The 17135-nt window shown below is 37.6% G+C and overlaps 1 protein-coding gene across 1 annotated transcript in view; it reads left to right on the top strand.

The window, feature by feature from the left end:
• Positions 1-17135, top strand: part of LOC141507381 (zinc finger protein GLI2-like) — a 399920-nt gene that overhangs the window by 327263 nt on the left and 55522 nt on the right. The window contains 1 exon segment of the mRNA XM_074214973.1: positions 216-401. Coding sequence (XP_074071074.1) covers positions 216-401 — 186 coding nt within the window.

Below are 17135 nucleotides of genomic sequence, written 5' to 3'. Positions count from 1 at the left end.
CCTTATGGAACGTCAGCAGAGCACTGAATTGGATGCTTGAAGTGGAGGAAGCTGCTGGGGAAGTTCAAGGGGAGGCAGAAGATGAAGAGAAGGGAATTGAATAGAGACTACTATGTCCCTGTGGACATTTTTTTTCCTTATTAAAGAGGAAAAAATAAGATTGGTGTAAGATTTTGATTAATTCTTTTTCTCCCCTGCCTTCTCCCTTCCCTTAGTGGCCCACGAGCACCTTAAAGAGAGAGGCCTCTTTGGCCTTCCTCCTCCAGGGACAAACCCTTCTGATTATTACCATCAGATGACACTTATGGCGAGCCACCCAGGCCCTTATGGGGACCTCTTGATGCAAGGCGGAGGAGCTACAGGTGCCCCCCACCTCCATGACTACCTCAACCCAGTGGATGGTAAGTACTGACAGGACAATATCCTGGATGTGGGGAAGGTGGGAAGGATGTCTTCCTTTATTGATTATGCCAAAAAAAAGAACTAAAGCTTGATTATCATTGTTGATTCAAGTGTTAAGATCCTATTTTATTGATTTTAAAAAATAAAACCTCATCTGTTTTTGTAAACTAAAATTTTTAGATGGTTTTGAGAGAAACTTGGTTGGTTACCCAGGGTATCCATATGAAGGTGGAGCCTGCTTATGCCCATTTTCAAGAAAAAAAAACAAAAGATGCAGAGAATTCTCTGTGCTAGGAAACTAGTTCCAGTGTTTATGATGTTTGGCTAAGTTTGACCCCATTTGCCCAGTTCAACTCAGAGAGGGTAGTCTTTAGGGACCCTTCTACAGATGTTAATGAATAGTTCAGTTTAGCACTGGGAACCCCATTTGCTGATTAAAAGAGCCACATGAGGGTCTTATTGGATTCAAGTCACAGAATACTAAAGTTGGACAGTACCCCTGGAAATCATCCAGTTCAACCTCCTAATTCCAGGTAGGGTAATATCCAAACCATCCAGGAAAAGAGTTATTGATCTAAGGTAGACCATGGCTATAGGTCTAAAGAACTTCAGTTGTTGAGTACTTGATTAGTTAAAGTGGTTACCTTCCCAACATTGTTGCACCATGTCCATCAACTGGAGAATGAGCCTTAGGAGAGTTTGGAGTTATCAGATTTCCTTTATCATGAATATTTTGTGCTGATTCAGAGTTGACATCTGTGAACCCACTGAGTTATTGGATATTATAGATGGAAATGCCTTTAAGAATTATTTAATAGCCACTCTACCCCTAAAATAGCAAAGGAACCTTGGGCCAGTCACTTCTCATCTCTCACTTCATTGTTCTCATCTATAATATATGGAGGTTGGATTAGGTGATTTATAAGTAAGTGAAACAGAAGCCCAAAGAGTTTTAAGTGACTTGCTCACATTTTCACCTAGAAATGATATTTTAGTTTTTTTTGTGTTGTTTTTCTGCCTCCAAACATAATTGCATGAAGGGGAATCTGGGCTGGTTCTGACTGATTATTCCCTAGAACAACTTTGTGTGCCTTTAGTTCCCTCTATGGTTTTCCTTAGAAGGATTTTTCCCCCCTTGTTGTTAAGAGTTCAGCCAGTAGATCAGCCAATGGGGAGATGTAAACATCAAGGCTATTAATAAATTGTGTAAGCCCCTTGTAAACAAGCCATAAAAGGCAACTCCTACTGAATGACTAGTAATTGGATTAATCTCAGTACCTCAAATTAGATCTCAGAGTGCAGAGCAGAACAGAAATTACTGACCACATCCAATGCTTCCATTTTCATTACTCTGTCACAGGAACTAAGGAATCAAAACATTCTTTCCATTTCACAGATGAAGAAAATAAGAAGACCACATGAGGTCCTTCTTTTGGTCATACAATAGAGGATCTAGTCCTGTCATTTCTGATGTCCAAGTCAGATCTTTGAGATATCACTTCTCAGTCATTGTGAAGTGGTTTTTTTAAATTGATATTTTATTTTTCCAATTACATGCTATGAAAGCTTTTCAACATTTATCTACATGCATATGCATATTCATAAGTTACATAATTTCCTTCTACCCTACCTTCCAATCCCCCCACTTCAGCAGCAAACAGTCTGATGACCATTGTACATTACATTTGTGTTTGTGTTTGCAGATTAGTCATTTTATGTATGAGGAATTAGGATTAAGGGGAAACAAAAGAAAACCATGAGTTTAGAAGGAAAAATATCAGAGAAATTTTTAAAAAGTGAACATAAAAAAGATTCTGTAAGTTTTTTGTTAGTTTGTTATGTTTTGTTTTTCTTCATCTGGAGGTGGATAGCATTGTCAATAACAAGTCTTCCAGGGTTGTCCTAGCTCTCTGAACTGCTGAGAGGTGTTGCATCTATCAAAGTTGGTCAACTCACAGTGTTATCGTAAACATGTACAATGTTCTCTTGGTTCTGTTCTCTTTGATCAGCATCAGTTCCTGTAATTTGTGGAGGTTTTTTTAAGGTATGAAAAGAGTACACTGAGGATCAATCATGAAACAAGAGCAGTAAGAAATATGTAACCCCTAAACAGGGGGAAATTATCAGAAATTCTTCTGATTTCTTATTTGTGTAGGAGAGTCTCTGAGTTAACTTGCATCATTTGGTACCTAATAGTTATAGCTAGCTTTCACATGATGCTTCACTTATAAATGAAATTTTAAACCTCACAACTACATGAGGTGAATAATATAAGAATTACCATGGCCATTTTACAGATGGAAAAAAAAACTGAGACTTCAAGAGATGAAGCTACTTATCCTATATCACACAAGTAATAAGTGCCAAGGTCGGACTTGAACTCAAGTCCTCTGATTGAAAATCATCACCACAGCCACCACCTCCCTACAGTTTTGTTGTCCAGTTATTTCAATCTGTCTGACTCTTTGTGATCCTATTTGGGGTTCTCTCGACAAAGATGCTGGAGTGGTTAGATGAGGAAAGTGAAGTAGAGTTAAGTGAATTTGCCCAGCATCACACAATTAATAAATGTCTGAAGCTGGATTTGAACTTAGGCATTCCTGACTTTCATAGCCAGTGCTCTATCCACTACTTCACCTAGCTGCCAAAAAAAAATCCATTTTCTTGGCTATACCCCTCTTCTTTTTTCAATTATGAGGACAAAACCTTGTTTAACTTCCCACATATAAACATTCCAGATGAGGAAAAGCAAGGCTTTGTTTGCAGAGCTGCTGTAGTTGTGGCAAACTTCTGATTCTATACTTGGTGAGGCATCAGCTTCTGGTAGATGAGCAGAAGTAACTCAGAGAGCTAGCCATTCCAGAAGGAAGCAGTCAGTTCTGGTGGTCCAGTGATGCCAAACTCAAATAAAAATGAATCCTTTTGAGATGAAAAATGTTGCTCCCCCTACCAATCCATCAATGAGTAATGAAGCTGGTGTTTAAAACACACAATCTTTTGCTTTCTTCCTACCCTTGCAATGGAATTTTTCATTCCCCTATATCTAAAGACTCTAGTGGTAAGATTAGTAAAATTATCCACTAAAGCAGAACAAGGGGAGGAAACATCCTGTCATCCTGAAGCAGGACAAACCAAGATCAATGCCAAATGCACTGACTTTTCTCTACTAGACCTGACTTGCCATCAGTCCCAGGAAGTCTGGTTACCCATGTTCCCCTGCCTGGCATTACAATGGGGGCAGATGTTGGGACTGGCAGTGAAACAAATCTCACAAGGGAATCTTGGCTTCCTCCAGACCATGCACTTGTTTCTGAGCAGTGGCCAGGTCAAGAGCCAGAGGCCACAGCAGGAGATTCAAACCAAGGGATTTATGGGCTGTCAAGCCTAGTATGATCCCTTTGCAGTAGCCTGTTTGCTCTATTACTGACACCCTACTCTTTTCTGTTCTTCTCTCCATGCTTTTGCTCATGTCCTATGAGCCTGGAATGCCTTCTCCTTCAGGCTCTCACTGATAGAGCTCTTTGCCAGGCATTGTGATAAGAGCTGAAGCTACTAAAAAAAGAAAAAAGCAGCCCCTACCTTCATGAAGCTTACTTTCAAATGGGGGCGGCAACATTATGTACAAATAGGTACATTTAAGATATATTCAGAGAAGGGAAAGGCAAATTTAAAAGAGAAGGCTGTAACAGATGGGATGATTGGGGAAAGCTTCTAGCAAAAGGTGGAATTTAAGAACTGCCCTCCCAACTATACTGTAAACAGAGGTCAAGATCATAATTGTTTCTATATTTTCTGCCATCCTTCATTTGTGGAACATATTGCTGGGAATGCTGTATAAACTCTTATGAAGACATTCTGCATTGTGTTTTTAAATGGTGATCCAAGACTCCTGTCATATCTAAAGGAGGAGAAGACTTGGGCCTCCCTTCTCTCTTTGCATTTGGTTGCTGCTCTGTTGATGAAGTATGGATTGACAGCTCTGTAGAATGTTTTCCTCTGTCACATTTGTGAATTTTTCTTAATTCATTGACTGATAGAATTTCTGTTTTACTGGGAAGTTCCACCATCTACATCAGTGAAATTTCTTCATTTATTTAGCTTAGTAAATTGATCAATCATTTAGATGCATAGTAGTAGGCTAAGTATTTTAAGGATGCTTTAGGGTAGAGTACACTCCTCTTAAGAGTGTTCCTTCTAATTGGGGCCACTGGACAGGAGAAGCAACCTTTCACCTCAGAACCAAGCCTCAGTGATACTTCTGGCCATTTCTAAACCATACTATTGCATATTTCCTCTTCTTCCACCTCTTTGAGCTCCCTTTTGTATGTTTAGCTTTCCCCATTAGACTAAGCTCAATGAGGGCAGAGACTGTCTTGGCACTGCAATGGATGGAGTATCAGCCCTTGAATCAGGAAGAACCAAGTTCAAATCTATCTTCCACTTGACACTTACTAGCTGTGTGACTTTGAGCAAGTCACTTAATCCTAATTGCTTTGCATCCCAGGCCATCTCCAGTCATCCTGATTCATATTCCAGATGACATCCTGATTCATATCCCAGATGACTCTGGAGAATCAGTTCATATGCTTGGCATGGCAACACCTCTCTGATATTACGATTTTCTTTCAAGGATGAAGGAAAAACATCATCATCATCAACATCATCATCATTAGTGCTGATAATATTCATGCTTTTTTTTTAATTGACTTGCCCAAGGTCACAAAGCTAGGCAATATTAAATGTCTGAGTTCAGATTTGAACTCAGGTCCTCCTGACTCCAGGGGTGGTGCTCTATCCACTGTACCACCTAGCTGCCCCAATATCATGCTAGTAGTATATGGTAAGAGTTTTTGCTGTTGTTCACTTTTTAGAAGGTTTGACTCTTTTTTGATTCTATATGAAGTTTAACTCCATTATTTTTTGGCAAAGGTACTGGTGTGGTTTGTCATTTCCTTCTCCAGTGGATTAAAGTTAAGGGCTTAATAAATACTTTGTCTTTAATTCATTAATTCATGATATACTCATGTAAAACATTAAGGTAAAAATGCAGCCCACTGAGTTGTACAGAGTAGAGAAAAGACCCATGGACTAGGAGTGAGAACGGGAGTTCTGATACCAGCTCTCCTACTTATTAGCTTTATCTATTAAAAATAAAGTATAAGCTTCTTGAGAACAGAGATTGTATATGTTTTTTTTTAAATTTGTATCCCCCTGCATTTGAGAAATACTTTTTGAATAATTATGTGACCTCAGAAAGATCTCTTCTCCCTGGAGCTCATTTCCTTCATCAATAAAATAAGTAATTTAGACTATATGGTCTCTAGAGTTCTTTCCAGAATTGGACACTAAAACAGTTCTACAAACAATTAAGTTCTATGAATTAGGTATTGGGGATACAGAGACAAAAACAAATCCATTCCTGCCCCTAGGGAGCTTACACTTTTTAATGATGGATTTTGGTATCTAGGAAGATAAGTCAATGTTTAATTCAGGAGGGAGGAGATAGCACTAACCATTGGGGAAATCAGGAAAGGCTTCAAGTAGGAGGTGACATCTGAGCTGAGCTTTGAAGGACTCTGACAATTCTAATAAGAAGAAATGAAGTGATTCTAATAAGAAATAATGAGACGTGGGGGTGGTGGTGGAGCCGACAACTTCTGCAAAGGCATGGCAATAGGAGATGAAATAATTAAGCTGTAGAGAATGTATATTTCTTGATTACTGCTTTCATAGACTTATTTATGCCTTTCTTCAGAAGTATAGAGACAAAAAAAAATGTCAAAGGGATTTCTAGAAGGGAGAGAGCCCTGGAGAATGGATTCCCTAGGGTAAGGAGTTCCCCAGGAAGGAATGAAATTTGAACTGAAGCTTTATAATCATTGATCATAACACAGTGTATGAGAAAATAAGGTGATTAACCTTGTTTTTTTATTTTATCTCAAGGAGTCAATTATCAGAAAATATATTATCTCATCTCCCAACAGGAATATGAGCAAGGACTGTCTTTTATAGGTTTTTTTGGGGGGGAGGGGGTTTGATCCCCAGCATTTAGCACATTCCTGTCTACACGTAGGTACTTGGTAAATGTTTATTGACTGATTGACCATTGACAATCTTCTAAAACATTAACAACTCTAAAATGGAGATATGGGACTATAATTCTGTTATAGACCAATTTTAGGAATTCCCTGTCCCTCTAGAGGGTCATAGAAATAGTCGATTAATGCTGTAGTTTGGGATGATGGGAAAATGATAAATGGTTCAGGTTAGACATCCATAAGAAATCCCCAGGAGTCAAATAGTAGAGTAAGACCACTAGAAAAGGTTGATGACACTTGGGATAAAATACAGAGAACTCAATCTGAGATAATTTAAATGTAATCCTCCTACTCAAAGGCAGAGATATGGTCAAATGGGACTTTCAGGTGCCATTTAGCTTTAGGATGCTGTAATATAAATCCCCACAAATGATCCTGTTATCAACAAGTAGAATTCTAGTTGCTTGGACAAGGACCTACTGAAAGTTTCCTTCCTAATTGGTTTCACACATGCAGTGCCTGCTTTTTCCCTGCCTGGAGGATATATTTGTTCACTGATCAGCCAAAGAGATTTGTATAAAGCAGTTCCTTCATTGCTCCCCCCAGGTTTGTTTTCAGCTGAACTAGATTGTTTCTGATCTCAGGCTAAAGAATTAAACTCCTTTATTCCCCCCAAAGAAAATAAGAAAACTTATTAGCAACGTTGCTCTGGTTTCTGATCCCACCAGTGATACAAATCTCTCATAGGAGAGAGATTGGGTGTTGGCAGACCCAATCAAGCATTCATTTTCCTTAGTACTCAAGTCTTACACAAATTCCTGAGAAATCAAATCCTTTGGTTGCTCTATGTGATACCAGAATTCATTAAAGAACCTTTTTTGGTTACCATTTGGTTTTTGTAACTACTCTGACACTGAGGGTTGTAGCTTCATGGGACTCGTCAGGGGGCCAGGAAGGTAAATGAGCCCTTCTTCTTGTGGACAAAGAATTGATGTGCCTGCAGAAGGACCCAAGCAATCCAAGATTCCAAAGTTTGAGTCAAGATTTAGAAAAGATGTGTGACTTTGGGGGGTAGCTAGGTGGCTAGGTGGCACAGTGGATAAAGCACGGGCCCTGGAGTCAGGAGTACCTGGGTTCAAATCTGGTCTCAGACACTTAATAATTACCTAGCTGTGTGGCCTTGGGCAAGCCACTTAACCCCATTTGTCTTGCAAAAACCTAAAAAAAAATTTAGAAAAGGATGAATGATAACATATATATTTAAAAGAATAGCAAGTTATACATAATAAATTTACAGTTTCAAGTGCAAGGATCTTTTTCATTATACTGTTATGGAAATACTTATTTTATTTCATAAATATAAAAAATTAATTAAATTTGTTTTAAAGATTTAGAAAAGGAATGAAAAGTTTTTATATGCTGACTCTGGGGAAAAATTAGATCTAGAAAAAAGTCATTTGAGATGTGTATTTATATATGTACACATATCTATTGTTACTAGTCATTCAGTCATAACTCCATGGACCATAGCATTCTCTCATTCCATAGGTATGTGGGGTGTGAGTGTAGTCCCCTATCAAACAAATAAAATGTTCAAATGCCCTGCTTTTAAAATTTAGGACATTGAGCACAAAACTTTAATTAATAAATACAAAAAGATTTCAGAGCACTTTTCCAATATCAGCTGTGGAAAGAAGGTAGGCCAAAGACAAATTCTATTATCCCCATTTTGCACATGAGGAAATTTAAACTCAGAAAGAATAAGTAACTTACTCATGGCCACAAAGCTAATAATGTCTTCTGACTCTAAGCCATATATTGATATCCAATCACTTTCTTCAGTTAAAACCTTTTTTTTTGTCAAACCTTGCATTTTGATATTTAATTAGATGATAAAATAAAAGATTCTCAGAGTTGAAAGGCATCCCAGTGGTCAGCTGTCCTATGCCTCAAGAAGAATCCAGGTAGTTAGTCACCTACTACCTCCTGAAGTACTCATTTTCATTTTTGTTGAGCTCAAATTATTAATACTATATATTAAACTTCCTTTTTGAAGTTCTTTTGATGATTAAAATCTCTCTTCATTACCCCCACCAACATTCCCATTAATTTCAGTATGTTTATGAGCCAGATATATGTGAACCATAACTATCCTTCTCCAACTTCAATAAATTCTCTAGTGCTTAGCTGCTGAGATTAGGACTGGACTTCACTCTCTTTAGTAGCAGCAACCAGCTAATAGTAGCTTCTGAAAACAATAACCCAATAAAGATCATCCTCAGGAGGTGGCAAAGTAGAAAGAGCACTGGTCCTGGAGTCAGGAGGACCTGAGTTCAAATGTGACCTCAAACACTTGGTTCTTAAATTTGTGACCTTGAGCGACTCACTTAACCCCTTTGCATTGCAAAAAACATAGACAAAGAGTCAGCCTCTATGGCTAATCTATCAACAAATAAATTTTCAGATAAGAAACTCAGGAAACATCTTATACTAGGTTGCATTATATATCCTTTTATTGAATTTAGCACTTTTTTCTTTCTTTTTTTTTTTTTGGTCTAGTATGGAACTCTTCATGTGAGTCTGTACAGAAGCAGGTCAGCACCTGCTCTGCAACTTAATGGCCTGGAGAGTTGACTGGGGCATCGAGAATTAAATGATATGGCCCAGGTCACAGAGCCAGCATATCTCAATTATCATATAGTCTATAGGTTGTGCTGTGTTTATTGACTACACAGAAGGCAAGAAGTAAAGTGGATGAGTGGAGGTAGTTCTGATCTCAGAGTTAGTAACAACAACAGCAATAATAAATTGGCACATAGCATTGTTAGTCACTGTGTTGAGTGTTTCACAATGATTATCTCATTGGATTCTCACAACAGGGGGCAGCTAGGTGACACTGTGAATAGAGCACTGGCCCTGGAGTCAGGTGGTCCCGAGTTCAAATCCAGACTTAGATACTTACTAATTTACCTAGCTGTGTGACCTTGGGCAAGTCACTTAACTCATTACCTTGCAAAAACCTAAAAAAATGAAATGATTCTCACAATAACCCTCAGAGTTAGGTGTTGGGATTCCTATTTTACTACTCCTTGTGGGGGGAAACAAAGTACCATGAGAGGCAACTCTTCACCTAATGGAGCTTGTTGTCTATGGGAAAATAAGAAATACATACCTATGGAGAGCAGTGGGAGAAGCAGAGTGCTAACCTTGGGAGAGGAAGGAAACAAATATTTTAATTATTAAAGAACCTGCTATGTGCCATCCACTTTGTGAAGAGATTTACAAATATTATATCATTTAATCTTCACAATAATCCTACATGGCAAATGCTATTCTTCTTCCCATTTTACAGCTGAAGAAACTAAGGCAGGATGAAATGACTTGCCTAGTGTCACATAGCTAGTAAGAATCTGAGGCTCGATTTGAACTCAGGTCTTCCTGACTCCAGGCCACGGTGCTCTATCCATTGTACCAGCTAACTTATTACTCAATTGGGGCAGCCTTCCTCTCTCAGTTAAGGATTAAGGTTAAAGACTAAGCCTGTGTTTTCTAGGTGCAGAGGGAACTCCCTGATAAATTCCCTCTGCCAATGCAGAATGGTACCTTCTTTTTAACTTAAGAGCCTTAGAACTGCCTACAGCCCTGAGTGATTTGCCAGAGTCATACAGTATGTGTCAGAACTGGAACTAGAATTTGGGCTTTCCTAACCTCAAGTTCAGCTCTCTATCCACTCTGCCATGTTGCCTCTCAATGACCTTTTGTTTGATCTAACCTCAAACCTCTAACTCCTTACCTCCCATGCTGCTGTTAGATCATCTCATCAAATTACTATGAAACCTCATTAAATTGCAGTATTGACCCATTACATATTTGCAAAAATTTAGAAATTGACTATTTTTCCTGAACATTTCATTGCAATTTTTTTAACCATTTCATAGTTCATAAACAAAATCTTTTCCTTTATTTCTTATTTGTTGCAAGTCAGAAAGATAAGTCAAAAACATTTGTATTAATGAGAACATAAAATTTTAAAATTATAATTATGATCAGGACATTTTCTTTTTGGTTTTATCTATACATTCATATATTATTCATGAGGATGTACAAGGGGGGAAAAACCAAACCAAACCAAGATGCTGATGTATGTAGGCAAAAGAAAACAAAGTAGCAGCCTGGGAAACAAGAGACTTGGATTCCAGTTCAAGTGGCCTTCTAATTGTTAGACAAATTATTTTACCAGAGGCTTAGTTCTGGAATCCTCAGTTTGGAAAAAGAACATGAGGTAATCTAACCCAAAGTCATCCTCTGTATAGGATTTCCTTATATAATTAGCCAACTCTGCTTGGATAGTTTTATTGATGTGAAACTCATTCACATACAATATATCTCTGGTTTGAACATTTGTAACTGCTGGAGTATCCTTGTTTATTTTAAATCTACATCTCCATTCCTGTAACCTCTAAATATGAATTGGGATCTTTTTTTTGTACAATGGGATTATAAAAATTATTTCAGATTTTCTCAGAAGGTAATCCTTCCAACATCAACATCTCTGGGGCTCATTTTCCTCATCTTTAAATTGAAGAACTTAGCTGAGGAGATCTAGAGAATTCAGAATCCATCTCTTAGTGTTCTGCAATCCTATATTCCTCAGTCCTATTTGCTGGTCACAACTATACTGCTCTGTGGGTGTTCTTTCCTTGGAAATTTTACTCCTTTTTTTTTGAAAAAAAAATGAACTGTTTTTTTTTCCATTGAGTCAATTTTTCCTGCGACCTTACAAAGTGCAAATAATATAAGCTGTCACAGGAACACGATATGGAAAAGTATTTAGGTGAGCAACATGAATGAAGAAAAGCATAGAACTATAAATTTCTCATTCTCAGAATGAGAAACCAAGTTTGGTGAAATTCAGCAGATTTTTCTTAAACAACGAATACATGTCCAGTCCTGTACTATTTACTATAAGAACCATAAGACATGATTCCTAAGCTTAAGATGCTAATAGGAGGGAAGATCAACACATAGGATGCCAAATCTGATACTTCCTGATTGTGTGACATTGAACAAATCACTTAGTATCTCTTACCCACATTTTCCTGAATTGTAACTTAAGGAGATTGAACTAAATGGCCCCTTAACCTGGGGTCCATTAATTTGACTTTTAAAACTATTTTGATATCCATGTTTCAATAAAATTGGTTTCCTTTGTGATCCTATATGTTTTATTTTATGTATTTAAAACATTAAAGGGTCCATGACAGAGAAAGTTAAGGACTCCTGGATTAAATAATGTCCAAGCTAAAGAAGCCTATAAGAACACTATTAAGGGTAGTTCATTTTTGTGCATAATAAATATTTAATCCATATTTGTCCTATGAGGTAGGTAGTGCCAGAATTATAATTCTCCTTTTACAGATGAAGAAACTGAGATAATAGAGGTAAAAATTAGTTGCCTATGATTATAGTTAGGACCTTTTCAGAGCCAGTTTTTAAATTCAGGCCTCTTAACTGGGTCCAGTGATTTACACTATGCCATATGCAAGAGCTAAAATTATGTCTAAGAAAGAAAATTGTGATCTAGGGTAGTTATGGAAGGTTACATAAAAGAAGGAGGACTTGAAATGGTTTTGAAAGCTGGGCAGGAATTATTGGTCATATTTCACTATAGAAAAGCATGCAGATTAGGATGATAGTAAGAGGGTTAGAGCACTGGATGTTGGAGAAGCCTGGTTTTAATGGAAGACAGTTACAAAAGGAGTTAGAGGAGCAAACATCAAATCCTATATCTGTCATTTACAATTTATGTGATCTTGAATAAGTCATTCTTTGGACCTCAGTTTCCTCATTTGTAAAATGAAAATTTTGGAACAAATGGTCGCTGATAGCCCTTTTAGTGCTAAATATAAAATCCTATGAAATCTCAGTTCGAATTTTGAATCACATCCTTCCTTTATCTGTGGTTATGAGCAAGTTATTTAAATTCAGGAAACCTTAGTCTTCTAATTTGTAAAATAGATAATAATACTTTTACTGTTTATCCCCTTACGGGCACCTGGATGGTACAGTGGATAGTGTGCCCAACCTAGAAGACTCATTTTCTCAACTTCAAGTCTACCCTCAGAGACCCTGGGCATTTTCCTCATCTATAAAAGGAGTTGGAGAAGGAAATAGCAAACCACTCCAGTGTCTCTGCAAAGAAAACCAAAAAAGGGGTCATGAAGAGTTGAACACAATTTAAAAATGACTGAACAACTGCTTGACTTACAAAAGCATTGTGAGAAGCATTTTACAAAATCTTAATACACTGTGTCATTAGCCATGCTTCATCCCCTCAACTGCTAATGTTCACCTCCCTGAACTATCTCAAATTTATTCTGCATTTATTATTAATATATTATATATGTAAATGTTGCCTCTCTGATAGAATAGAAGGTCCTTGAGAGCAGGTTGTATTTATTTTCTGCCTTTATATTCCCAGGGTCTAGCACATAATAACTGCTTACTTATTACATGCTTATTGATTGATTATTAGTGAGAAATCGTGTTGGGTGTGTAAATGGGACCTCAGTTTTGGAAGGCTTTAATTCTGGTCTTTTTGTGATGAACAATAGAGAATCATTGCAGGTTCTTAAGCAAAGATATTATATAGAGAAAGACTCAGTTGGGGGGAACAAGGAATAGAGGGGAGATCAGGTAAAAAAAAAGTCTGTCATTAAATTACAGTAAAATCCTAAGTCAACCTTAGTGTATGAAAAGCAGAATTATAGTTGTGCCATAATTTTTGTTGTGTAATAATAAAAGTTATTTGCATTAAGTTCATTGAAAAACTAACCTTTCTACTAGTTCCTCTAGTTTTTTGATAGGATAAGGAAAATGTTCTCCAGTTTGTAAAAGGTCATGATTTATGGTAAGAAGAATATGGAGTAAAGCTACATTATAAAGGTAATAGATAATCAGACTGGTAATCCAAGGTGATAATTCCACTGAGTGGTTCTCTAGAGAACAGAGTATTTGCAGTTTGTCATTGGGGCCCTAAAATGGAATTTCCTTATATTATGCTGTTGAACATTGGTGTTTTAAACAACCACAGCAGTACTTCACCACCCCCTCCAATCCATAAGATTGAAATGTTTCCGTTTGAAATGTTGTCTGTTTACACCCCATATTTTCTCCAAGTCATATATTTCATTGTCATATTGACACTAATTCGACTCAGGATGTCACATCAATACTAATACCGTTCTTTATTTGGCATGCTGTTCCAGGGGATTTTTCAGAAACCAATTACATTGATCACACTGCAGGGAAAGGCAATGCACAGCCAGAGAAAGTGACTACCCATGTATCCCATCTCAGCTAGGTAAATCAAGTTACAGTCTTGGCTGAAAAGAAACTAGGCTACTGTTGAAACCTAGGGCAAGTCACTTGAATTCCTTTAGCCTCCATTTCATTAGTAAAAGGAGGAGTGTGGATTAGATGAATTCTAAGTTTATTCCCTGATATGCTTTTCTATGATTTGATCATTCTAAGCCAGATATAAAGGAAATTAGGCTATAGATCTGGGATATAATAAGACCTAGACCTAAGATCTAGAGCTACAGGGGAACATTTAAGAAGAGTATCTAGAGTATCTTCATTTTATAGAAGAAACTGAGCTAAAGATGGTGATGTTTGTTCTTCATTCTCAAAAAAAACCCATGACATCAGGGAGATAATTGCCATGATAAGCACATGAATCGGATTTGAGTAAGGGGAGTACTGTGCTAAGTCACCAGCCTTACTACTTTCTCCTCCAGAACCATCTGGATCCTGTGGCCAGGTATGAATCAGGTCAACTGGAGATGACCCTGGATGGGAGGCAAATCAGGGTTAAGTGACTTGCCCAAGGTTACACTAACTAATGAGTATCAAGTGTTTGAGGCTGGATTTGAATTCCCCTCCTCCTCACTCCAAGGCCAGTGTTCTATCTATTTGTACCATCTAGCTGCCCTGAGATAAAGTAGTCAATAGGAGAGTAGGATTTGAACCCACATCCTTTTAATCCAACTTCATTATTCTATATCTTCCTTCACAAAGAAGTTTCACTATTTTCCTATTCCCTTGGTATTAAGTTTGGTCACAAACCAATATGCTGGGGAACATGCTAAGCATCTCTACTGTGTTTTATTAACTCAGTACATGGAATAGAGAGCTCTAGAATACAGTGAGTATTTACAGAACATTGCATTGGAATATTAAATGTGGCATTAGGCTCAATTCAAATAGTGAGAGTTCCAGATTTTTTTTTCAGATTATATCCCTAGGGTGAGTCTGCAGTATGTGACTGGGAAAATACTTAGCAGGAGGAGAGCAAGCTGGTCATTAGAATGAAATTGCTATAGTTGACTAGTTGTGTTTCCTCATTGGTGAAATGACAGAGTTAGACTAGAGGGAATCTAAAGTTCCTCCCACACTTCTGGCAATCATTAGATAACCTTCCATTTACTCTGTGGATAATGTGCATGTAAAGATTTGCGTATTGTTCTTCCCTTATGCAGGGGCAGATTTTGGCTTTCATATCCCAACACTTAGCACAACCCCTAGAAAGTAGAAAGTGGCTAATAAATAAATATTAATTGAATGACTGAATCTATGTAGCTGTGATCAGCCAGAGCTTAACTAACTAATCAAGATGCTCAGTATTTTGTAGCTGTCACCATCTTTTTGAGGGGGAAATACAATGTCAAGAAAGTAAGTGGGTAACATATTTTTAACAGCAATTCAGGTGCCAGTTTGGCAGAATATCTACAAACACACCTGGTAATGGAGCCCAGAATGTTAAAGGGATATTCTGGCTTCATATGGACATTTTATATTTATATTTTTTGTGATTCATTTGTTTCAATGGTGTCTGACTTTTCATGACCCTACTTGGGATTTTCTTGACAAAGATACTGGAATAGTTTGCTATATCCTTCTCTAGTTCATGTTCCAGATGAGGAAACTGAAGCAAAACAGAGTGATGTAACTTGCCCAGACCCCATATGCTTGGCAAATCACTATAGTATCTTTGAAAAGCTATATGCAGGATAAACAGAAAATAATTACAAGACCCTGCAATGCAGAATGTAATTGTGATTCAGACATAAACTCAGAGAGTTAAATCATGAGAATCATTTTCAAAATAAAGGACAATGTGAGAATCATAGACTGGAAAGGTCTCATTGATCATATACACAGTGCCATAGCTCCAGACTAATCATTTCACAAATAATCCCAGCTGAACTGTAGGGATGTTTCCTTCCCTCTGGCAGCCAGTATGAGGGCTAAGTGATCCTTTTGAGGTTTCCTCTGGTTTTGCTGTATGTAGCAAAGGGGGGGGGGGCAGGAATTGAGTTCCTGCATGTGCTCCACCTTTAATATCTTCTCCTTGCTTCACTGCCCATTTTGCCTGTTTATAGTGACTTTTTCCCTCTTAAGTCCTTCAGCACAGACTATGGCATATTATTAGCTAACTTTTCATTTTTTCATTCTGTCTCAACCACCGACTCACCCCTGGGCAGAAACTAGGACTTATTCTTCTTTGTATACCTTCAACTACCAAGTTGGGACCTTCATTGTACATAGCAGGTGTTTAGGGGAATAATTAATTATTGACTGGATTGAGATCAGGAACCAGTTTCCCAATTTGTTTTTTCTAAATACTTAATGATGCTGTAATTAAAAGAGTACAGGCTTGGAGTTCAGAGGCCTGGGTTAGAATTCTGACTCCATCAAACCCTATCTATGTTTTCATGGATACACTACAGGGGTTATGTGAGGAAAGTACTTGATAAAACTTTAAAAGATATAAATATAAGCTGAGGCTCCACAATTTAACTGAAATGCTAATAAAATTCACTTTATTCAATATGTTTATGAAGTTCAGGAGCTTCCAGGAGAAAAGGGACTGTGAGGTTATTCCAGAAAAACCTAGGCTGCTGTTGAGTATTAGGAATGGTTTCCCTCCACAAATTAATAGGGACCAATGGCTGAGTCAGCCCTGGGGACATAAATCATGAAAGAAGCAGCGAGAAATGAGTACAAGGCTTTTCTTTCTATTTAGTAATTTATCAAGGGAGAGTGGCACATTAATAAACCATATTTCCCTTGAGGTGTGGGAGTAACAGAGATAAATATCACTGTCAGATCTGGCCTGTTTCCCCCAGTTAAAGGAGCATGAGACTGTGGGAATCCAAACACAAGGAAGAAAATCTAAATAGCTTTTGGATTTTTAAATGTGATTATTTCCTTACTGTGCCCAGCCATGGGATGGTGGAATGTACATGTCAGTCTTTCTTCTTTTCCATATTTATCTTTCAGCACATCGGTAATTAAAGGTCAATAAAAGTTATCAGGGATTTTTTTTCTCTTAATATTTTAGAAATGACTCAATGACTATAGGTTATCTTGGCATTCAAATATTTGTTGAATGGATGGATGAATGAATCAGCAAACAATCTTGTCTCACATCCCCTATCTGCCCTGTCTTATCTCTTACTGTTTCCTTACCTGAATTCACCTCTCCAGCCAAGGTAGTCTATTTACAATGCCCTGAATATACATATATCCCTCCACTCATTTTTTGTTTTTCTTACTAGTCTTGTGTATATAGGCAAATCATAGAATGACCTTCCTGGTGCTCTCTTCCTGTCCATGGCAAGTCTGACTGTT

This window comes from Macrotis lagotis, chromosome 1 (assembly GCF_037893015.1).
Source record: "Macrotis lagotis isolate mMagLag1 chromosome 1, bilby.v1.9.chrom.fasta, whole genome shotgun sequence".
Lineage (NCBI taxonomy): Eukaryota > Metazoa > Chordata > Mammalia > Peramelemorphia > Peramelidae > Macrotis > Macrotis lagotis.
Note: the sequence above shows the minus strand (reverse complement) of the source record. Positions and strands in the feature narration are given on the sequence as shown.